This window comes from Schistocerca nitens, chromosome 2 (assembly GCF_023898315.1).
Source record: "Schistocerca nitens isolate TAMUIC-IGC-003100 chromosome 2, iqSchNite1.1, whole genome shotgun sequence".
In the NCBI taxonomy this organism is placed as follows: domain Eukaryota; kingdom Metazoa; phylum Arthropoda; class Insecta; order Orthoptera; family Acrididae; genus Schistocerca; species Schistocerca nitens.
This window is the reverse complement of record NC_064615.1, coordinates 1,074,408,694-1,074,433,640: the sequence shown is the minus strand read 5'-3', so window position 1 is coordinate 1,074,433,640 and position 24,947 is coordinate 1,074,408,694. Positions and strand designations below refer to the sequence as shown.

The 24,947-nt window shown below is 44.1% G+C and overlaps 1 protein-coding gene across 1 annotated transcript in view; it reads left to right on the top strand.

Annotated features, from left to right (window-relative positions):
• Positions 1-24,947, top strand: part of LOC126237470 (proteasome inhibitor PI31 subunit) — a 115,645-nt gene that overhangs the window by 63,168 nt on the left and 27,530 nt on the right. The window contains exon 3 of the mRNA XM_049947613.1: positions 7,305-7,573. Coding sequence (XP_049803570.1) covers positions 7,305-7,573 — 269 coding nt within the window. The remainder of the gene's footprint in view (positions 1-7,304; positions 7,574-24,947) is intronic.

The following is a 24,947-nucleotide window of genomic DNA, read 5'->3' as shown; positions in this document are numbered from 1 at the left end:
ACTACTTTTGGTGTATCATTTCCTAATCTAATTCCCTCAGCATTTCCTGATTTAATTAAACTACATTTCATAATTTCTTTTTGAGACACTATCCATTCCCTTCCACTATGCTTTTGTTGTGTCTAGCTCATAAAGCATAGACACAATGAGGTAGCTAGGTGCACGCTAAACTAACGCAGACGGGCTTTAAGTTCTGGAACATGAGACTTATTAATGAATCAGAAGAAAAGTACGTAGATATTACTTAACTTTTATTCTCTTGTTGGAATACATCTCTTGAATAGTAGTAAGCTATAAGCACTGATACAAATGGCGCCTTGCTAGGTAGTAGCTATGGACTAAGCTGAAGGCTATTCAATCCGTCTCTCGGCAAATGAGAGGAAAGCTTCGTACGTCTGGTCGCAAGCTATGTCGTCCGTACAACTGGGGCGAGGTCTATTCCGTGTCTTGTGACCTGCCATGTGGTGGCGCTAGGTTTGCGATTACACAGTGGCGACACGCGGGTCCGACATGTACTACAGGACCGCGGCCGATTTAAGTTACCACCTAGCAAGTGTGGTGTCTAGCGGTGACACCACATTCCTCCCCCGCAAATCGGCGAACGGTCGTGAGATAAGGCTTCCGCCCGCCGTGGGGAGGACCCCATGTTGACGTATGCGATGAGGTGGGGAGCCTAACAACAGGCGAGGCTGTGCCACCCGCACCCGGCCATTCGGTCCGAGGGGAGCTAGGAAACGCCTGCAAACCTAGTCCAGGGTGCACGTCAACATGCGGTGTATGCGCACGTAATGATACAAGAGGGGCCGAAGGATCGACCTCCATGTGGACGGAGCACCCGACGGGCGAAGACGACATCTGGTCCGGAGCGGGCAAAAGGTCCATGGCGGAGGACGGCTGGTCACGGGAAGCGAGCGGCGGCGCGTGACCCAGGGAGGCGCCAGGCGGCTGCAGCGAAGCATCCGCTGCGGGCGGCGCCGGCGGCGGCAGCGGCGGCGGCGGCGCGACGCCATGAGGCAAAATGGAAGGCAGCGTCGGTAACACCTGGGGATGAGGCGAGCCAGTAGATGGGTCCCCAGGGCGCTGACCTGACGGCACCGTCGCTGAAAGCAGACGGGGAGCGGCAGAACCCAGGCGACGACAGAGGCGCAGCTGATTGAGATGCCGACGCACCTCACCAGAGGCCCCCAAAACCAAATACATCGCGCGGCCGAGGCAGCGAAGAATGCGCCCTGCGAGCCAACGCCGTGAACCGCGATAGGTGCGATAATAGACAACGTCGCCAGGAGCAAAAGCAGGAGTCTGCCGCTGCACAGGAACCTGATGTGGCGGATGTAGCAAAGACATCAAGGTGCGATGAGAACGACCATGGAGCAACTCAGCCGGCGAGCGACCATCGCGGGGCTGAGAGCGATACGAAGACAAAAAGAGCAACAAAGCGTCCTCCCGAGAATGCGACTCTTTCAATTTCAACATCTGTGACTTGAAAGTCCGGACCAATCGTTCCGCGGCACCGTTGGACTGAGGCGAAAACGGCGCGGATGTCAGATGTTGAATACCATTGGCCTGGCAGAATGACTGAAATTCTGCGGACATGAATTGTGGGCCATTGTCGGAAACAATAGTCTGCGGAAGACCCTCAATGCAAAAGATAGCAGACAAGGCTTGGATTGTGGCAGAAGACGTCGTGGAAGACATCCGGACAACAAAAGGAAAAGTACTGAAAGCATCGACCACAACCAACCATCGAGCATTCCAGAATGGACCAGCAAAATCGATGTGCAAGCGTTGCCAAGGGGAAGTGGCTTTCGGCCATGCAAAGAATTTCCGCGGCGGTGCGGATTGTTGTTCGGCACACGCCACGCAAGAGGAGCACATATTTGTAATCGCAGCATCGATTCCGAACCAAGTACAGTGCTGACGAGCAAGTTGTTTCGTACGCACTATACCCCAATGTCCTTGGTGAAGAAGCTTTAAGACAGAGGACTGTAACGAACGTGGGACTACGACTCGGGATTGATCATTATCAGAACGCAACAACAAAACACCACGTCATACAAAAAGTCTCTCCTTGTGAGCAAAAAAACGGCGAACCAAAGGATCTTCGATCCGTGACTTTGACAAGGGCCATTGCGTAGCAACAAAACGCAAGACAGTAGCAAGGACAGGGTCAGCAGCTGTGGCTGTAGCTACACGACGAAAATCAATCGGAAACGATTCGACCACGTCATCGGTTTCCGAATCAATGAACATGCAAGCAAGTTCGGAAGAATCGAATGCTTTATCCTCAGCAACAGGCAAACGGGACAACGCATCAGCGTTTCCGTGCTTAGCAGTGGACCGATACAAGATATCGTAGCGGTACTGCGAGAGAAAAAGTGACCAGCGAATGAATTTCTGCGCTGTACGTGGAGGTACAGGCTTGTTCGGATGAAAAAGCGATGTCAAAGGTTTGTGGTCCGTGATGATGGTAAAGTGACGACCATACAAGAAGTCATGGAACTTGGTAACACCAAACACGAGAGCTAAAGCTTCTTTCTCTATTTGTGAATAATTTCTTTGCGCAGATGAGAGCAATTTTGACGCAAAGGCAATAGGGCGATCATGCGAGCCATCCTTGTGCGCAAGCACAGCACCGATCCCGAAATCCGATGCATCAACCATCAACAAAAGGGGTTTTCGGGGATCGAATGGCGTAAGGCAAGTATTTGAAAGTAACGCCGATTTCAACTGGCGAAAGGCGCGTTCGCATTCCGTCGTCCAGACGAACGGAACACCTTTACGGCGTAAGCGATGAAGCGGAGCCGAAATGGAAGAAGCATTGCGCAGAAATTTATGATAATAATTTATTTTACCCAGCACACTCTGTAGCTGTTTCAAATCTTGCGGAGCAGGTAAGTCCTGTATGGCACGGAGGTGCTCTGGACTCGGATGTATACCTTGGGCATTTATGACATGCCCCAGGTATGGTAAGTCCCGAGCAAAAAACACACATTTGTCCTTCCTCAAGCGAAGACCATTCTGACGCAATACCTGAAATAATGTTCGGAGATGTTGCAAATGTTCGGCTTCTGTCTTTCCGGAGATCACAATATCGTCCAGATAGTTCGCAGCAGTAGGGACCGACGCACAAATAGTTTGTAAATATTGCTGAAACAATGCAGGGGCGGATGCACACCCGAATGGCAGTCTTTTGAAGCGATACAAGCCAAGATGCGTGTTTACCACCAAGACGCGCTGGGATTCTTCGTCCACAGGTAGTTGCAAGTACGCATCTGCTAGGTCCAATTTGGAAAAATATTTTCCCGGGCACAGTTTGTCAAAAAGATCTTCCGGGCGGGGCAAAGGAAAAGTAGCAGTCACAAGTTGTGGATTCACAGTGGCCTTGAAGTCCACACAAAGTCTCAGTTTTCCGGAAGGTTTTGGCAAAATTACTAAGGGTGAGGCCCAGAGAGAAGCCTGCACACGTTCAATTACACCTTCAGATTCTAAATCGTGCAATGTTCTTGCGACCTCATCACGCAATGCGTGGGGAACATTGCGCGCTCTGAAAAATTTCGGTTGCGCGTTGTCTTTCAGTTCCAAATGTGCAGCATAGTTCGTAGCGCAACCAAGGCCCGGTGCAAAAATGTCTGCAAATTCTTCACAAAGACTAGAAACACTGGCGGAAGGCACAGTCTGATTCACTGATAGGACCTGATTTACTATAGACAAATTAAACAATTGAAACAAATCTAAGCCAAACAAGTTCACAGCACTAGAAGAACGAAGAACGTAAAATGACACAAGTTTTGTTTGTCCCTTGTATGTTGCAAGAAGGCTGCACTGTCCTAACACAGGTATAGGTTGTCCTGAGTAACTATGTAACTTAACATTGGTGGCACGCAATGGCGGTTGGCCCAGTTGTTTGTACGTGTCGTGATTAATCAATGAAACTGCAGCTCCGGTATCGAGCTGGAAGGGGATCACTTTGCCTTCAAAGTCTAAGTCCACTAAAAGTTTATTGTCCTGTTGGCGACAAGAGCGACTGTCACGTGCAATTTGAACTGATACAGGCACAGAAGCACTTGCGACTTTACGGGATTTCCGGCGACGTCGACGCACACTTTTGGTGGGACGAACACAGTCACTGTTAGTTAAAGTGTCACTGGACGGGTGGGAATGAACTACATGAATGTCCATGGGCGAAGGTCCACGAGCCTGAGTGTCCTGGGTTCGATTCCGGCGCGAAGCAAAAGGCCTGGAATTTGTGTGATTGTCTGATCGAAGCTTTTTTTGGCAAACACTTTGAACATGTCCTTTCTTTTGACAGTAAAAGCAAATAGCTTGGCGTGACGGGCAATTTTCACGCGAATGTCTAGTTGCACACCGCGGGCATGATTTCACTGCAGTTGCTTGCTTACGCGGCGCACGTGTTTGCAAGTTATGCTGCCGCTGCTGCGATTGGCGCGAGGGCCGTGTAGCGTCCCGGGCAGCGCGGCCGGCGGGCCGGTTAATGTGACACACGGCTGGCGAAGTTTCAAATGATTCCTGAGCAAAGTCAAGTGTGTCTTGCCTATCCAATATGTCTATCACTTGTTGAAGGGAGGGATTTACGAGTTTCAAAATCTGTTCCCGTATGCGAACATCAGAAACGTTCTGTGCTATTGCATCACGCACCATAGTATCTGAATACGGGAGGCCACAGTCACATTCAAATGCACACTCCCTAGTAAGTCCTTGCAAAGTTGCAACCCACTCCCTATTAGTCTGACCGGCCGTACGTTTTGTACGAAAGAACGTATACCGTTTTGCAACTACATTAACTGTTTCTTTGAAATAGGCATCTAAAGCAGACAAAATTTCTTCGTAGGACAGAGTTTCTACGTCGCGTCGGGGAAACAATTTCACTATCACACGGTAGGTAGACACACCGACACAAGAAAGCAAAAACGGCTGCCGCTCTTTACCTTGAATTCTGTATGCTGCGAGGTGAAAGTGGAACTGGCGAGACCACTCTTGCCAGGTCTCGTCGGCCGCCACGTATGGCCAAAAGGGAGGTGCAACAGCGTTTTGTGGCAGCGGTAGCGAAGAAGCGGCGGCTGCCGCATCGTTTTGCAGCGCACGTTGACCCTGGACGAGCTGTCCAAGGGCTTCCAGTAACGCCTGCGTCTGCTGATTCTGCAAGCGAAAAAATTCGGACAGTACATCTGGAGATTGTGGTGAAGCCATGACACAAGCAAATCAGAGCAAAGTACAATCAATTTTGCAGCGTGGGCGCGGCACCACTCCTCGGCGCCAAATAATGTTGTGTCTAGCTCATAAAGCATAGACACAATGAGGTAGCTAGGTGCACGCTAAACTAACGCAGACGGGCTTTAAGTTCTGGAACATGAGACTTATTAATGAATCAGAAGAAAAGTACGTAGATATTACTTAACTTTTATTCTCTTGTTGGAATACATCTCTTGAATAGTAGTAAGCTATAAGCACTGATACAAATGGCGCCTTGCTAGGTAGTAGCTATGGACTAAGCTGAAGGCTATTCAATCCGTCTCTCGGCAAATGAGAGGAAAGCTTCGTACGTCTGGTCGCAAGCTATGTCGTCCGTACAACTGGGGCGAGGTCTATTCCGTGTCTTGTGACCTGCCATGTGGTGGCGCTAGGTTTGCGATTACACAGTGGCGACACGCGGGTCCGACATGTACTACAGGACCGCGGCCGATTTAAGTTACCACCTAGCAAGTGTGGTGTCTAGCGGTGACACCACAGCTTTCATGTTCTTTGTCATGTCTACATCTACATCTACATCTACATAATTACTCTGCAATTCACATGTAAGTGCTTGGCAGAGGGTTCATCGAACCACAATCATACTATCTCCCTACCATTCCACTCCCGAACAGCGCGCGGGAAAAACGAACACCTAAACCTTTCTGTTCGAGCTCTGATTCCTCTTATTTTATTTTGATGATCATTCCTACCTATGTAGGTTGGGCCCAACAAAATATTTTCGCATTCGGAAGAGAAAGTTGGTGACTGAAATTTCGTAAATAGATCTTGCCACAACGAAAAACGTATTTGCTTTAATGACTTCCATCCCAACTCGCGTATCATGTCTGCCACACTCTCTCTCCTATTACGTGATAATACAAAATGAGCTGCCCTTTTTTGCACCCTTTCGATGTCCCCCGTCAATCCCACCTGGTAAGGATCCCACACTGCGCAACAATATTCTAACAGAGGACGAACGAGTGTAGTGTAAGCTGTCTCTTTAGTGGACTTGTTGCATCTTCTAAGTGTCCTGTCAATGAAACGCAACCTTTGGCTCGCCTTCCCCACAATATTATCTATGTGGTCTTTCCAACTGAAGTTGTTTGTAATTTTTACACCCAGGTACTTAGTTGAATTGACAGCCTTGAGAATTGTACTATTTATCGAGTAATCGAATTCCAACAGATTTCTTTTGGAACTCATGTGGATCACCTCACATTTTTCGTTATTTAGAGTCAACTGCCACCTGCTACACCATACAGCAATCTTTTCTAAATCGCTTTGCAATTGATACTGGTCTTCGGATGACCTTACTAGACGGTAAATTACAGCATCATCTGCAAACAACCTAAGAGAACTGCTCAGATTGTCTGACAGAATTACAATATTATTGGCAAACTTCAAAGATTTTCCTTCCCTCACTGAAATTTGATTTCCTTTGCAAATTTCTCCTTAGTTTTATTCACAGCTTGCTCAATGTACAGACTGAATAATTTTGAGGGATAGGTGACGACTGTGTTTCACTCCCTTCTCAACTATGGCTTCACTTTAAAGTCTTTTGACCCTTATCATTTCAGCCTGGTTTGTGTGCAGGTTGCAAATAACCTTTTGCTACCCATATTTTGATCCCTGCTACCTTCAAAATTTTGAAGAATCTAGTCCACTCAACAGTCAAAAGCTCTCTCCAAATCTACAAGAGCTGTAAATTGGGGTTTGCCTTTGTTCAACCTTTCTTCAAAGAAAAGTCATAGGGTCAGTGTTGCCTGTCATGTTTCTTTATTTCTCTGGACCCAGACTGATCTTCCCTGATGTCGGCTTTTACCAGTTTTTCCATTTGTCTGTAAATAATTAATGTCAATCTTCTACAACCATGACTTAGCAAACTGATGGTTCAGTAGTACTTTGCTGTTTAATAATTACACTGTAAGACTGATCGTTTCAACTCATGCCACTGTTCCCTTCTCTAAGCAGAACTTTCCAATCTCGTTTTTAAGCAAGAAATGTATTTTTTGTACAATCCTATTTGACTGTTTTTTTTTCCTTCTTTTTTTCAGTTGATGCCAGATTTAAATGTTGCAAAGGCATTATTCAATGTTGATGAAACTGTGAAAGGTCTTAAAGGTCCCATCGAGACATTAATACCAACGTACAAGGAAGCAATAGCTCAGATTCAGAAGGATTTGTTGGATCCTGTATTTTCTGGTGTTAATAAAGAGGCAACTACTCAGACTCCAGCACAGCCACAACGGGCACCAGATTATGATCCTTTACGAATAGATCGTCCTCGTCCTGAAAGAGCTATTCCGGATCCTGATGCTATTTGGTAAGATTTGTGTTTTACTATATTCGTCAAGAGTGTTTCATGTTCATAAAGTGAAATGGTATTATTTGTTTGGTAACTTAGTGTAATTTTTTTGATTTAGGTAATCCATGATCATAGTTTTCACTTCTAGTTATTGTCCAATCCAAGCATATTCTATGTGTGTGTTTATCATAACTCTTGCTTTAGATCCAACAAACATTTAGTTCTGATTGAAATTAATATAGCTCCAAGCAGGACTACTTTGTTGCACTCGTGTTGTATTGCAATCACAATATTAAGCACAGTTCCAAATAAGTCATACGGTGGTGGAAGGCACACTCTCGTCAAATAGAATCTCTATATGGGATCGTTGTACCAGCTTGTGGAATGCTGATAATAGGCCCATCACTGTAATCTCTCAGTACTTGGAAAGCAGGGCAGTCACTCTACAACACAAGTCCAATCCATCCCAGAGAAACTGCAGTGGCGGAGTTCACTTTGTAGAGGTAGAGTTGGATAATAGCAGCTATTGAGAGTGAGCCAGCTGCCAGGCGATGTTATATTGACCCGGCTTGTGATATCGGTGGCTCCTTCCCCTCCCCCCCCCCCCCCCCCCCTCCCCTCAGAGGTGGCCTCACTGGATAGGAATGATTTGCACATTCAGTGGGTTTACTAAACTAATGTCATCACTGTCAATGGTGTTTTAAAAACTAATCAATTTACTTTCAGCCTCCTCCATCCCAGTTAAACACCAATTAGGAGCTGGAGCATTGGCATCAATAGTGTAGTCAACAAAAGGGAGGATGTGATGAACTGTTAATGGTGAGAAGCAATATAATTTACTTTTGCCTCCAGTGAGAAGAATGCATATGATATTGCATGAAATGTTGTTTGGCATTGGTTCCACTAGAGGCATTCCACCAGAAAGAAATTATTTTAGGTAATTTAGATCTTGGTGTAGTGCTAACTGCACGTATTAAAGATTTATTGGAAATAGGACTAAAAATATCTATTGATATTACCATTAACCCTTTCCAGTTCAATTTTTCTACCCACTGCATTCTCCCCATTCTTCTTTGTGTGTGGATAAGGATGTAAGGGATTATGGGTTATTATGCTGCTGCTTTAAAAAGTAAAATGCTATATGAGGTCACTTGAAACTTTATTTTCTTTTACACTAGTTCTTGATGCTACATAGGGTGTTCTTGTTTATGGTTGTTTATAATTTTTTGTGTATAGTACTCCAAAAACATTCTCTCAGGTGAAGTCCAGGCTTCCTGTGACATGTTTCACAGTAGAAAATTGTTTCTTTTCTTCCACCTTTCTCCTTGCATTTCCTTCCATCCTTTGTTGATTTTTCATTATAAAATTCTTCTTTCCATTTGGTCTCTCCTCGGTGTCAGACGATGATGGTCTTTAAATTTGTATTTCTCACCTTTTTGAAGAGCTGTCTGATTAGATTTCTTCTATAGAAAAGATGAGCATGCAGTTGTTCTCCTCATTCATTTTTGTCTATTTTGTAAAGAATATAACTGTTTACTTCAACAAATTCTCTCACCAGAAGAAATTTTTTCCATCACTTGTATGAGTTTCTTGTAAAACTATAGCAACGACAATACTGATCAGCCCTGTCCACTCTTCCCATAAACATCACGTATTCCAAAGTAGAACTGGGTTTCAAGAACTGTGCAGGCTCTTTTTTCTTATAACCAGTGATCAATGGATTTGAGGACCAAAGAGTACACACAGTGTTGTCACTAACCTCTTGTCGTGGAATGAATGACACATAATTTACATCTCATTTTGATGGGAACGTAACTCTTATTCTTCAAATTGCTTGGAAAATGCTTCCTAGAAGGCATAACTGCACCTGTTAGTCGAAGTTTTATTTCGTGCAATCCCCAACCAAGTAAAGAAAATGTGTGTTAAAGTGACATGTTCCACATCATTCATGGTCTACGGAACAAGTCTTAATGTGATGTATTGTAATGTAATGTTGATGGCTGTTGTAGAACCTGTCAGCAGAGATGTGATACCCTGAACCACTTGCACAAGCTAGCAGTTACTGTGCCAAATGAACTACTGTTCAGATTGCAAAAGGTAGATCAGAATGAATTAGACTTTCTGTAGTTTTGTGAATAGTGAATGGTGAAATATTATTACTCAACTTTGGTGCCGCTGGTTACAGCAATTGTAGAATGCAGGTTAAATCTGTCTGTCCTGTGTCAACTGCAGTTCTATGAACACAAACTAATTAATGTTCTCTGAACTGAAGCTGGAAAAAAAACTAATCTTCTTTCTTGATGTACTATTCGAAGATCAGTTCCAAACTAACAGTACTCATTTAGGTCTCTAGGCAAGCAGTCCCTGTCCATATACAATAATTTTGTTTGCTGCCCTGCTTCTACTGAAGACTAATCACTGTCTAAGCATGCATCTCTCTTCCTGGTGGTGATGCCACTCCAGGGGACACGATTCTCACTGGCATCATGATTGGTTTGCAAGCAGTGATGTTCCTGCTGCAGATGGACCTTAGTAGTACTTGTACCAACTGTCACAAAGTCTTTTTGTGTGTTGTATCAGTATACAACAGATTTCAGTCACCATGTGACAATCTTATGTACTAGAAAGGTATAAGACATAAAATCCACATCACCATATTATACAGGGTGTTTCAAAAAGAATATACATATTACAAAGTATTATTTTGTCCAAACTATCGATCGCTGTGCCACGGCTCAGCTATTGGAGAAACAAATACATAATCTAGTTTTATATTAATAGCCGATAGATGTCAGTTGTTTTCCGTTTTGCTTGGTAACAGTCATATGTTTAAAATGGCTACTCCGCAGCAGAATTCATGTTGTGTTCTCGAATTTACGAAGTGCAATTCCATGATTACAGTGCAAAGACATTTCAGGTTGAGGTACCGATTTGATCCTCCAAATGGGTGGAACATTCGCAGATGGTAACGTCAGTTTCTAGATACAGGACATGTATGTAAAGGAAAGACTCCTGGCCGCCCTCGTGTTCCTGAAGAAAATATTGCCCAAATTCAAACTGCTTTCCAATGTAGTCCTTCGTGCCAATTGGGAGTTACAACTACCTACAAGAACAATTTGGCAAGTTTTGAGACATCGATTGGTTATGAAGCCGTGCAAGTTACAGCTGTTACAAGCTCTGTGCCCTGATGATGAACACAAATGTGTGGCTTTTTGTAACGAAATTCTTGATGCTGTTGACAGTGATAACACTTTCGCACAATGCATCATGTTCAATGATGAAGCGACTTTCCATGTTAGTGGTCAGGTAAACAAATACAATGTTTGAATTTGGGGCCTACAGAACCCACATGCAACCATTGAAAATGTACGAGGTTCACTCAAAGTCAGTGTGTTTTGTGCAATATCCCAATCACCTGTTTATGGCCCATTCTTCTGTGACGGAAACATGGTTATCGGTCAGCAGTATCTCGCTATGTTACAAAACTGGTTGTTCTCAAGGCTGAATGAGGGACAACTTCATTTTTCAATAGGACATGGCACACATTCACTGGAGTCACCAAGTGTGTGAATATCTGAATGAAACTCTACCAAACCGTTGGATTGGTCATCAAGGAGCTGGCGACTTAGCATGTCTCAGCCGGGCTCCACAGTCACTGTATTTGACACCCTCTGACTTCTTCCTGTGGGGTTATGTTAAAGACAATGTTTAAGTACTACCACTCCCACAGAACCTGGAAGAGTTGAAGAACCAGACCTGTACTGTCATAACATCAGTAATGAAGGACATGCTTGCCCTAGTACAGAGGAATTTTAGTATTGATATGATATTGTTCATGTTGCTGAGGGAGGACGTATTGAACATCTGTAATCTGAACTTGAGAGGTTCATAAATATGTGTGTAAAGTTTCATATTTGTATGTCTTAAAGTTTAATAAATACACTCATGCTCATAAATTAAGGATAATTGCAGAATGTGGTGCTACACAATGTGGCACTACACAAAACTGTCGCTAATAGCATAGGCACATAGGGAACACACACACAAAACAGATCTGTAAGTCCACAGTATTGGTGATAAGTTCAGAAAACCGTCCCGAAACACGTGCTACAAAATGCCACTGTTTCCTGCGCATGTACCCCAACATCACTATAGGATATGATCACCATGCACACATACACAGGCCGCACAACAGGCTGGCATACTCTGGATCAGGTGGTCGAGCAGCTACTGGGGTATAGCCTCCCATTCTTGCACCAGTGCCTGTCGGAGCTCCTGAAGTGTCATAGGTGTTTGAAGACGTGGAGCAATACGTCGACCGAGAGCATCCCAGACGTGCTTGAGGGGGTTTAGGTCTGGAGAACAGGCAGGCCACTCCATTCTCCTGATATCTTCTGTTTCAAGGTACTCCTCCACGATGGCAACTCGGTTGGGCCACGCATTATCATCCACCAGGAGGAAGGTGGGACCCACTGCATCCATGAAAAGGCGGACATACTGGTGCAAAATGATGTCCCGATACACCTGACCTGTTACAGTTCCTCCGTCAAAGACATGCAGGGGTGTACATGCACCAATCTTAGACCCACTCCGCACCATCAAACCATGACCTCCATACAGGTCCCTTTCAAGGACATTAAGGGGTTGGTATCTAATTCCTGGCTCACGCCCGGTGAGAATCACTGTTCAGACTATACCTGGACTTGTCCATGAACATAACCTGGGACCACTGTTCCAATGACCATGTACGGTGTTCTTGACACCAGGCTTTACGGGCTCTCCTGTGACCGGGGGTCAGTGGAATGCAACTTGCAGGTCTCCGAGCGAATAAACCATGCCTGTTCAGTCGTTTGTAGACTGTGTGTCTGGAGACAAATGTTCCAGTGGCTGCGGTAAGTTCCCGAGAAAGGCTACCTGCAGTACTCCGTGGCCATCTGCAGGCACTGATGGTTAGATAATGGTCTTCTTGTGGTGTTGTACACTGTGGACATCCCATACTGTAGTGCCTGGACCCGTTTCCTGTCTGCTGGAATCGTTGCCATAATCGTGAGATCACACTTTGTGGCACACGGAGGGCCCGTGCTACGACGTGCTGTGTTTGACCAGCCTCCAGTCGCCCTAGTATTCTACCCCTCATAACGGCATCAATATGTGTTCTTTGAGCCATTTTGAACACACAGTCACCATTAGCATGTCTGAAAACGTATGCACACTTACTCGCTGCACCGTACTCTGACGTGCACCAACACATCTCTGCGTATGTGGACTGCTGCCACTGCCACTGTGCGACGACCGGAGGTCAAATGCACCGCATGGTCATACCCCGAGGTGATTTAAACCTGCAAACCACCCACCAGAGTGTTGTTTCACCATGTATCAGCATTATCCATAACTTATGAGCATGAGTGTATGTTGTTGTTGTTGTTGTTGTTGTGGTCTTCAGTCCTGAGACTGGTTTGATGCAGCTCTCCATGCTACTCTATCCTGTACAAGCTTCTTCATCTCCCAGTACCTACTGCAACCTACATCCTTCTGAATCTGTCTAGTGTATTCATCTCTTGGTCTCCCCCTACGATTTTTACCCTCCACACTGCCCTCCAATACTAAATTGGTGATCCCTTGATGCCTCAGAACATGTCCTACCAACCGATCCCTTCTTCTAGTTAATATGTGCCACAAACTTCTCGTCTCCCCAGTCCTATTCAATACCTCCTCATTAGTTATATGATCTAATCTTCAGCATTCTTCTGTAGCACCACGTTTCGAAAGCTTCTATTCTCTTCTTGTCCAAACTAGCTATCGTCCATGTTTCACTTCCATACATGGCTACGCTCCGTACAAATACTTTCAGAAACGACTTCCTGACACTTAAATCAATACTCGATGTTAACAAATTTCTCTTCTTCAGAAACGCTTTCCTTGCCATTGCCAGTCTATATTTGATATCCTCTCTACTTCGACCATCATCAGTTATTTTGCTCACCAAATAGAAAAACTCCTTTACTACTTGAAGTGTCTCATTTCCTAATCTAATTCCCTCAGCATCACCCGACTTAATTCGACTACATTCCATTATCCTCATTTTGCTTTTGTTGATGTTCATCTTATACCCTCCTTTCATGACACTGTCCATTCCGTTCAACTGCTCTTCCAAGTCGTTTGCTGTCTCTGACAGAATTACAATGTCATCGGCGAACCTCAAAGTTTTTATTTCTTCTCCACGGATTTTAATAACTACTCCGAACTTTCTTTTGTTTCCTTCACTGCTTGTTCAATATACAGATTGAATAACGTTGGGGATAGGCTACAACCCTGTGTCACTCCCTTCCCAACCACTGCTTCCCTTTCGTGCCCCTCGACTCTTATTACTGCCATCTGGTTTCTGTACAAATTGTAAATAGCCTTTCGCTCCCTGTATTTTACCCCTGCCACCTTCAGAATTTGAAATAGAGTATTCCAGTCAACATTGTCAAAAGCTTTCTCTAAGTCTACAAATGCTAGAAACGTAGGTTTGCCTTTCCTTAATCTAGAATCTAAGATAAGTCTTAGGGTCAGTATTGCCTCACGTGTTCCAACATTTCTACGGAATCCAAACTGATCTTCCCCGAGGTCAGCTTCTACCAGTTTTTCCATTCGTCTGTAGAGAATACGCGTTAGTATTTTGCATCCGTGACTTATTAAACTGATTGTTCGGTAATTTTCACATCTGTCAGCACCTGCTTTCTTTGGGATCGGAATTATTATATTCTTCTTGAAGTCTGAGGGTATTTCGCCTGTCTCATACATCTTGCTCACCAGATGGTAGAGTTTTGTCAGGACTGGCTCTCCCAAGTCCGTCAGTAGTTACGATGGAATGTTGTCTACTCCCGGGGCCTTGTTTCGACTTAGGTCTTTCAGTGCTCTGTCAAACTCTTCACGCAGTATCATATCTCCCATTTCATCTTCATCTACATCCTCTTCCATTTCCATAATATTGTCCTCAATTACATTGCCCTTGTATAGGCCCTCTATATACTCCCTCTACCTTTCTGCTTTCCCTTCTTTGCTTAGAACTGGGTTTCCATCTGAGCTCTTGATATTCATACAAGTGGTTCTCTGTTCTCCAAAGGTCTCTTTAGTTTTCCTGTAGGCAGTATCTATCTTACCTTCTAGTGAGATAACCCTCTAGCCATCCCTGCTTAGCCATTTTGCACTTCCTGTCGATCTTGCTTTTGAGACGTTTGTATTCCTTTTTGCCTGCTTCATTTACTGCATTTTTATATTTTCTCCTTTCGTCAATTAAATTCAGTATTTCTTCTGTCACCCAAGGATTTCTACTAGCCTTCGTCTTTTTACCTACTAGGTCCTCCGCTGCCTTCACTACTTCATCTCTCAAAGCTACCCATTCTTCTTCTACTGTATTTATTTCCCCCATTCCTGTCAATTGTTCCCTTATGCTCTCCCTGAAACTCTGTACAAGCTCTGGTTCTTTCAGTTTATCCAGGTCCCATCTCCTTAAATTCCCAACTTTTTGCAGTTTCTTCAGTTTTAATCTGAGTGTATATGCATATGAAATATGTATATTCTATTTGAAACACCCTGTATAACATAGGCATAAGTCACATTGAGTACATTATAGTTATGACATATAGCACATACTAAATATTAAAGTATTGAAGACTCACTAATAAAAACCACATACTACAACTTTAACATGATACCAATACGCAAGGGCATAGCAGCTAACAAACAAATTTTGAACTGAGCTTGCAGCTTACAGTCATAGCAAAGTTTGGTACATGACATAGGCCTCACAGTGCACTCTTTATTCGAATAACCCGTCACATAAGATATATTTTGTTAAAAGCAGAGGACGCAGATTTTATACCAAAGAACAATAAAAACCAATTAAACATTAAAAACACGATCTTTGTAACCTGAAAAATCAAGAACATAAAAATACAGCAATAAGAGAAATTATGCCCTTAGGCATACCATTCATAAAATCATCAATAGGCACTAACATAGATTGCATGATGGTAGTACAATTAATAATTGAAGAACTCCAACAAGTAATAACAGTTTGCATACCACCATTTTAATTTTTTTTTCCTTCACCCATAAATTAAGATTCTGGAACAAACAAGTGCAGAAGCAGCTGCAGAACACTTTATAGAAAATACCATAAATTTCCATAATAACACTTAAAAAGCCCGTTAGTGGGATGAATAATAATATAGTTCAGTGTTGTGAAAGACTTAAAAACAAAATGCAAATGAAAATTAGTAGAGAAGAAGTGTAACACATTGATTATGACAAGTGTACTAGTATCACAAGTAATTGTGTGGCACTGTATAAGAGCTCCCATTAAGATATTTATCGTTCTGTTGATGGATTGATGGACTGTTGGCCATCGCACTTTTCAAAGGAGTCATAAAGCATTTGAAGTATTCCCAAGAATGGGTGCTCCTCATTGCTGTCTGCTCATTAAGCAAGGTGTAACCAGGAGATTTTTGATTACAGAATGTCTCCATCTCCTCCAGGAGATATAGATATCTGTTCTTTTCTGTAGCTCTCCGTAAGTAATGTGGTAATATGGGATGAGAGAGAAAACATAGCTATTTTCTGAATAACACAAACAGAAAACTTGTAAACCCCACTTCATAAGCTTCTTTGGATTGTAGCACTTGAATTGAGTTCTTCCTTTGAATCATACTGTGCTTTCATGTATAGCCACATTTCTTTTTGATACATAAAGTTCTTTGCATTTATTGTTGATATACTCACTAACATTCTTGCTCCCTCTCTTATGTTGACATACCTGAACTTTGACAGGTGAAACTAAATCCAGCATCCAAAATATTTGGAAAAAATGGAGCAAGGGAAAAAACATCCTTGACAAATGATTTTCTAGCCAGTCTTTTGTAAAATAGTCAACTATTTCTTTCTTCAAATTTAAGGCCTTATTCAATATTTCACCAAGAAAAGCCTTCAGTTCTTCTAATCAAACATCTCTCCACAAATGTCACATTGAGTGTGGAGTGACTTTCTGTATCTTTACTTTTGAATACCTATTTGTAGCATTCACGGTTTCACTGTTAAGATTATTGGTGAAGAAAAACTGAAAATATTCAAGTTCAGATTCTGGTCAAAGACCTTGAGGAATGGTTGCATGACAGAAACAGGAAACTTAATGAGATCATCATTGACATCACGGTAAACTTTCCAGGTATGTGCTACAGGTTGTGTCTCTTCATCACTTTCCACCCCATCAGTAGGTTCTGATTCACCGGAACTTATATTTCTATACACGACAGAAGTTTCTTCCCACTCGATTTCATCACTAAATTCTCTTCCATGCTCAGTATCTTTGAGAAGCCACCTGGCAATATCGTTATCACTTACACTTTTTCTACTGGTCATTATCGTACTGGAAATTTGTGAATACAATGTGCTTTGAGTTGTCAGGTCTTCATACTAAGTGTTACCTTGCACCTGGTGAATTCCAACAAAGGAACTGATGGAAAACACAGTAATGGAAACGTGCCTGACATCGTCCGACATCAGCGTCGTAATGTCAGACTTAGTCCGAAGGTGGATTGGAAAGGATTAAGAAAAAAAATGAAAGCTTAAAGATTGTTAATCACTATTGATTCTCAAATTACTTGACAGAAGAGTTCACTACATTTACATTGAGGGTCATGGAAACTGCAGGCATAAGTAAATGTATGAGATACTGACTCAAAAGTTAAATGATAGTTGTGAATAAGTGCTCAGAGTAAGGAATATAAGAAGACTGGAGAGATGAAAGATGATGTGTTGGCAGAAAGAGCCAAAACCGTGTTGCTAGAGGAGGCCGAAATGCACGCGTTTAAGCTCACGCAGACTGGCGTGAGGTCTGGAACAGTTAAAGGAGTTGAGTCTACTAAATAAAGTACGGAGTTGCTTGAATACTTAACTTTAATCCATAATTGGAGAACATCGCTCTTGATGATACATTAATTACAATCTCAATATAACCTGGTAATGGCGCCTTGCTAGGTCGTAGCAAATGACGTAGCTGAAGGCTAAGCTAACTATCGTCTCGGCAGATGAGAGCGTATTTGTCAGTGTAGCATCGCTAGCAAAGTCGTCTGTACAACTGGGGCGAGTGCTAGGAAGTCTCTCTAGACCTGCCGTGTGGCGGCACTCGGTCTGCAATCCTGACAGTGGCAACACGCGGGTCCGACGTATACTAACGGACCGTGGCCGATTTAAAGGCTACCACCTAGCAAGTCTGGTGTCTGGCGGTGACACCACATTCCTCCCCCGCAAATCGGCGTACGGTTGTGTTATAAGGCTTCCGCCCGCCGTGGGGAGGACCCCATGTTGACGTATGCGACGAGGTGGGGAGCCTAACAACAGGCGAGGCTGTGCCACCCGCACCCTGCCATTCGGTCCGAAGGGAGCTGGGAAATGCCTGAAAACCTAGTCCAGGGTGCACGCCAACATGCGGCGTATGCGCCCGCAGAGAGACAGGAGGGGCCGAAAGGTCGACCTCCATCAGAACGGGGCACCCGACCGGCGAAGACGACAGCTGGTCCGGAGCGGTCAAGAGTTCCATGTCGGAGGACAGCTGGTCACGGGAACCGATCGGTGGCGCATGACCCAGGGAGGCGCTTGGCGGTTGCAGCAACGTGTCCACTGCGGGCGTCGCCGGCGGGAGAACAGGCGGCGGCGCGTCGCCATGGGGCAAAATGGAAGGCAGCGTCGGTAACACCTGGGGATGAGGCGAGCCAGTAGATGGGTCCCCAGGGCGCTGACTGGACGGCACCGTCGCTGAAAGCAGACGGGGAGCGGCAGAACCCGTGTGACGACAGAGGCGCAGCTGATTGAGATGCCGACGCACCTCACCAGAGGCCCCCAAAACCAGATACATAGTGCGGCCAAGGCAGCGAAGAATGCGCCCTGCGAGCCAACGCCGTGAACCTCGATAGTTGCGATAGTATACAACGTCGCCTGGGGCAAAAGCATGTGGCTGCCGCAGCACAGGAACCTGATGCGGCGGATGTAGCAAAGACACCAAGGTTCGATTAGGACGACCATGGAGCAACTCAGCCAGCGAGTGACCATCTCGGGGCGGAGAGCGATACGAAGACAAAAAGAGCAATAACGCGTCCTCCCGAGAATGCGACTCTTTCAGCTTCAACATCTGTGACTTGAAAATCCGGACCAATCATTCAGCGGCACCGTTTGACTGCGGCGAAAACGGCGCGGATGTCAGATGTTGAATACCATTGGCCTTGCAGAATGACTGAAATTCTGCGGACATGAATTGTGGGCCATTGTCGGAAACAATAGTCTGTGGAAGACCTTCAATGCAAAAGATAGCGGATAACGTTTGATGGTGGCAGATGACGTTGTGGAAGACATCCGGACAACAAAAGGAAAATTACTGAATGAATCTACCAGAACCAACCATCGAGCATTCCAGAATGGACCAGCAAAATCTATGTGTAAGCGTTGCCAAGGGGAAGTGGCATTTGGCCATTCAAAGAATTTCCGCGGCGGTGCGGATTGTTGTTCGGCACACGCCATGCAAGAAGAGCACATATTCGTAATCGCAGCATCGATTCCAAACCAAGTACAGTGCTGACGAGCAAGCTGTTTCGTTCGCACTATACCCCAATGTCCTTGGTGGAGAAGCTGTAAGACAGAGGACTGTAACAAATGTGGGACCACGACCCGGGACTGATCATTATCAGAACGCAACAGCAAAACACCACGTCGTACAAAAAGTCTCTCCTTGTGAGCAAAAAATCGGCGAACCAACGGATCCTCGATCCGTGACTTTGACAAGGGCCATTGCGTAGCAACAAAACGCAAAACGGTAGCAAGGACAGGATCAGCAGCTGTTGCTGTAGCCACACGATGAAAATCGATCGGAAACGATTCGACCACGTCATCGGTTTCCGCATCAATGAACATGCAAGCAAGTTCGGAAGAATCAAATGCTCTATCCTCAGCAACAGGCAAACGGGACAACGCATCGGCGTTTCCTTGCTTAGCAGTGGACTGATACAAGATATCGTAGCGGTACTGCGAGAGGAAAATAGACCAGCGAATGAATTTCTGCACTGTACGTGGAGGTACAGGCTTGTTCGGATGAAAAAGCGATGTCAAAGGTTTGTGGTCTGTGATGATGATAAAGTGACGACCATACAAGAAATCATGAAACTTAGTAACACCAAATACGAGAGCCAAAGCTTCTTTCTCTATCTGTGAATAATTTCTTTGCGCAGACGAGATCAATTTGGACGCAAAGGCAATAGGGCGATCATGCGATCCATCTTAGTGCGCAATCACAGCACCGATCCCGAAATCCGATGCATCTACCATCAACAAAAGGGGTTTCTGGGGATCGAATGGTGTAAGGCAAGTAGTGGAAAGCAATGCCGATTTCAACTGGCGAAAGGCGCGTTCGCATTTCGTCGTCCAGACGAACGGAACACCTTTACGGCGTAAGCGATGAAGCGGAGCTGAAATGGAAGAGGCGTGGCGCACATATTTATGGTAGTAATTTATTTTTCCCAGCACACTCTGTAGCTGCTTCAAATTCTGCAGCGAAGGCAAGTCTTGTATGGCACGGAGGTGCTCGGGACTGGGATGTATGCCTTGGGCATTGATTACATGTCCCGGATAGGGTAAGTCACGAGCAAAAAACACACATTTGTCCTTCCGCAAGCGAAGACCATTTTGTCGCAAGACCTGAAATAATGTTCTGAGATTGGCTAAATGTTCTTCTTCCATCTTTCCGGAGATCACAATATCGTCCAGATAGTTTGCTGCAGTAGGGACCGACGCACAAACAGTGTGCAGATTTTGCTGAAACAATGCAGGGGCGGATGCACACCCGAATGGCAGTCTTTTGAATCGGTACAAACCAAGATGCGTGTTAACCACCAAAATGTGCTGGGAGTCTTCGTCCACCGGTATTTGCAAGTATGCATCTGCGAGGTCCAACTTCGAAAAATATTTACCCGGGCACAGTTTGTCAAAAAGATTTTCCAGGCGGGGTAAAGGAAAAGTTGCAATCACTAGTTGTGGATTCACTGTTGCCTTGAAGTCCACACAAAGTCTCAATTTTCCGGAAGGTTTTGGCTGCACTGTCCTAACACTGGGATAGCTTGTCCTGAATAACTATTTAACTTAACATTTGCGGTACGCAACGGAGGTGTGCCCAGTTGTTTGTACGTGTCTTTATTGATCAATGAAACTGCAGCTCCGGTATCGAGCCGGAATGGTACCACTTTGCCATGAATGTCCAAATCTACAAAAAGTTTATTGTCCTGCTGATGACAAGAGCGACTGTCTCGTGCAACGTGAACTGACACTGGTACAGAATCACTTGCGACTTGACGGGATTTCTGTCGACGTCGACGCACACTATTTGTGGGACGAACACGGTCACTGTTAGAGAGAGTGGCACTGGGCGGAGTGGAATTAACTACATGAATTTCCATGGGCGAAGGTTCACAAGCCTGAGTATTCTTCGTTCGATTCAGGCGCGAAGCAAAGGGCCTGGAATGGTTGTGAGTGTCCGATCTGAGCTTTTTCTGGCAAACACTCTGAACATGTCCTTTCTTATGACAGTAAAAGCAAATAGCTTGGCGTGACGGGCAATTGTCACGCGAATGTCTAGTAGCACACCACGGGCATGACTTTAGCACTGCATTTGCTTGCTTGCGCGGCACACGTAGCTGCGCGGACGGGCGCGAGGGCTATTTACTGTTCCGTGCAGCTCGCCCGGTGGGCCGGTTAACGTGACACATGGCTGGCGAAGTCTCAAACGATTCCTGAGCAAAGTCAAGTGTGTCTTGCCTATCCAATATGTCCATCACTTGTTGCAGGGAGGGATTGACTAGTTTCAAAATCTGTTCCCTTATACGAACATCAGAAACGTTCTGCGCAATTGCATCACGTACCATAGTATCTGAATAAGGGAGTCCACATTCACACTCAAAAGCACAATCCCTAGTAAGGCCTTGCAAGGTTGCAACCCACTCCCGATTAGTTTGACCGGCCGTACGTTTTGTACGAAAGAACGTATACCTTTTTGCCACGACATTGACTGATTCTTTGAAATATGCATCTAATGCAGACAAAATTTCGTCGTAGGACAGAGTTGCTACGTCGCGTTGGGGAAACAATTTCACTATCACACGGTAGGTGGACACTCCTACACAAGAAAGCAAAAAAGGCTGCCTCTCAATACCTTGAATTCTGTAGGCGGCGAGATGGAATCCAAATTGGCGTGACCACTCCGTCCAGCTTTCCAGTGCAGCATCAAAAGGACGAAAAGGTGGTGCAACTGCGTGTCGTGGCTGCGGTAGCGGTGGAGCGACGGCTGCCGCATCATTTTGCATTGCACGTGGACCCTGGACAAGCTGTCCAAGGGCATCCAATAAGGCCTGCGTCTGCTGATTCTGTAAGCGATAAAATTCGGACAGTACATCTGGAGATTGTGGCGAAGCCATGACACAAGTAATTTAGTGCAGTATAAAGAAGAAGATCGTTTTTACACTCGTCGCCATATGATGTGTTGGCAGAAGAGCCAACACCGTGTTGCTAGAGGAGGCCGAAATGCACGCGTTTAAGCTCACGTAGACTGGCGTGAGGTCTGGAACAGTTAAAGGAGTTGAGTCTACTAAATAAAGTACGGAGTTGCTTGAATACTTAACTTTAATCCATAATTGGAGAACATCGCTCTTGATGATACATTAATTACAACCTCAATATAAACTGGTAATGGCGCCTTGCTAGGTCGTAGCAAATGACGTAGCTGAAGGCTAAGCTAACTATCGTCTCGGCAAATGAGAGCGTATTTGTCAGTGTAGCATCGCTAGCAAAGTCGTCTGTACAACTGGGGCGAGTGCTGGAAGTCTCTCTAGACCTGCCGTGTGGCGGCACTCGGTCTGCAATCCTGACAGTGGCAACACGCGGGTCCGACGTATACTAACGGACCGCGGCCGATTTAAAGGCTACCACGTAGCAAGTGTGGTGTCTGGCGGTGACACCACAAAAGAAGTCAAATTTACAATTGCCATGGAGAAGAAATGAAACTGAAATGAAAAGGACACAGCAGTGCAGATTGGGTAAGTCAAAATATAAATTGTAAGGAGAAAATCTACAACTGCGTAGAATCTTTACTAACTGCCTTGACAGTGAAACACAAAAACTTATAAATAAATGAGAAAGAAAATGTCCATTTCTTTAAAGTCATCACCAAAAATGTACAAGGCTGATGTGTGTTGTATTCTTGATCCCGTGCCCTTTTGTAGTCTACCATGTGCAAATCTCTTTATCTTTGTCGAAGTGCTGCAGCCTATTTTCCGTGAACATGCTTGTTGTATTCAAGCCTTGGTCTCCTTCTACAAATTTATCCTCCACACTTCCCTCCATTTCCAAATTAGCTATTCTTTGATGCTCCAGGATGTGCCCTATTAATCGATCCCTTCTTTTGGCAATGTTGTGCCATAAATTTCTTTTCTGTCTGAGTCTTTCAGTACCTCTTCATTAATTATCCAATTTACCCATCAAAACGCCAGCATCTTCTAGAGCAGGTTATGACATATATATTAAATTATAGTACAATTAAAACAGGAATTAGACTAAATGTTACCACAGATTTACACATAACTTAATAAGAAATTCAGCAGGCAAATATGCTGAAAAAGGATAGATCAGCTTCAACACTAAAGTTCAAGAAGCAGCAGAGAATATTCTGGAAAAAGATAAATGCTATTAAGCACCAGAAAATTGTTGTTCAACTTACACCATTAAACTGGTGGTGAAAAATAAACATGACATTTATTTTCACTTCTTGTAGAGCCATACATAAGACACGTAGTATAAATACAACAATATTATGAAAAGGAAAGTTGCCACTTACCATATAATGGAGTTACTGAGTCGCAGATAGGCACAACAAAAAGACTCTTACAATTAAAGCTTTTGGCCGTTAAGGTCTTCGTCAACAATGGATGACTGATGCGCGCAAACGCGCGCGCGCACACACACACACACACACACACACACACACACACACACACACACAAATGCAACTCGCACACACAGTTGCAGTCTCAGGCAACTGAAACCTCACTGTGAGCAGCATCACCAGTGCATGATGGGGGTGGCAACTGGGTGGCACCTAGCCATAACATTCAGGCACATCTTGGAGAAAATCATGTAAAAATCCATATTTTCTTTAAGTGTTTGTATAGTTCAGGAAATGAATTATGCAAATAATGGCAATCCAGAAGTAATGCCAGATGAGGAACAACATGGTGTTTGAAGTGGATACATAGCACAGTTAACTGTTTTCAAGTTGTGCATGAAGTTATAGAACAGACCAATGCATATCAACCTTCACTTTTTCCGTGATTCATGAATTTTGAGAAATCTTTTGGCCCTGTACTAAATCTCTTCTAACTATGATTGAAAAACAAGGTACTGCTTCAACATGTTGAGTATACCTGCCTCTAGTAAAGGTAAGTGCAATAACTTATGGAAAAACTTAACAGGAAGACCAGTTACAGTAAAACTAAAATACTGTATGACCAACACAATGAAAAGAAAGTAATACAGATTAATAAATAATTCTTAGTACTATTTGGTGAGTTTTTGTCTTTAGGCTATCTGAAGAGCATAACAGAATGGACAGAAAAACAAAATAAATAAACGGAAAAGTAAAATTGGCACAAGTGTTTATAGTAAACTAAATTGGGTTTTCAAAAGTATACTTCTTGTGTGTCTGTAAAGGAAATTTTTCAGTTATTTTATGTTAGCAGTTGAGGTCGACAGTACTCACAACCCATGCAAAAAGCAAATGAATACACAAAAATGTTTTGCTGAGCGCAGAACAGATGAAACCACAGTAGTATTTCTAAGAATACAGTGTGAAAAAAAGCTGCTGCTTAGAATTCAATAAGTCACGAAGGGTGAAACTGCAAATAAGTTTTTTTTAACTTCAATCTCTGCTGACAGTGAGGGGAAAAACCTGTTGACTTCAGAACTTGTAAAAATGAGTAATAAAAACATAAGTGACCACTGACATTGCTTTGCAAATTAAAGTGAAATGTGTCTGGTGTAAAACCCTCTTAAATTGCAGTATGCTTGAGGTGGAGAAAACACACAGTAGTGCATCATTAAACAAGCTTTGCATCCTAATTTCTTCTGTTATCTTTAGAGTAGGCTCCTTGTGCTAATATTCAGTGATTCCAGTTTTTTTCAATTGTTGAGAACACTACTGCAGTCTACTGGTTGTACTATGTTCAGTAAATTGGAATTTAACATGGATACATGGAAGTGAAACTTCACTCTTTCTTATAGAATTTCATTTTAGGGAAAGATACAAATTACATCTTTTCTT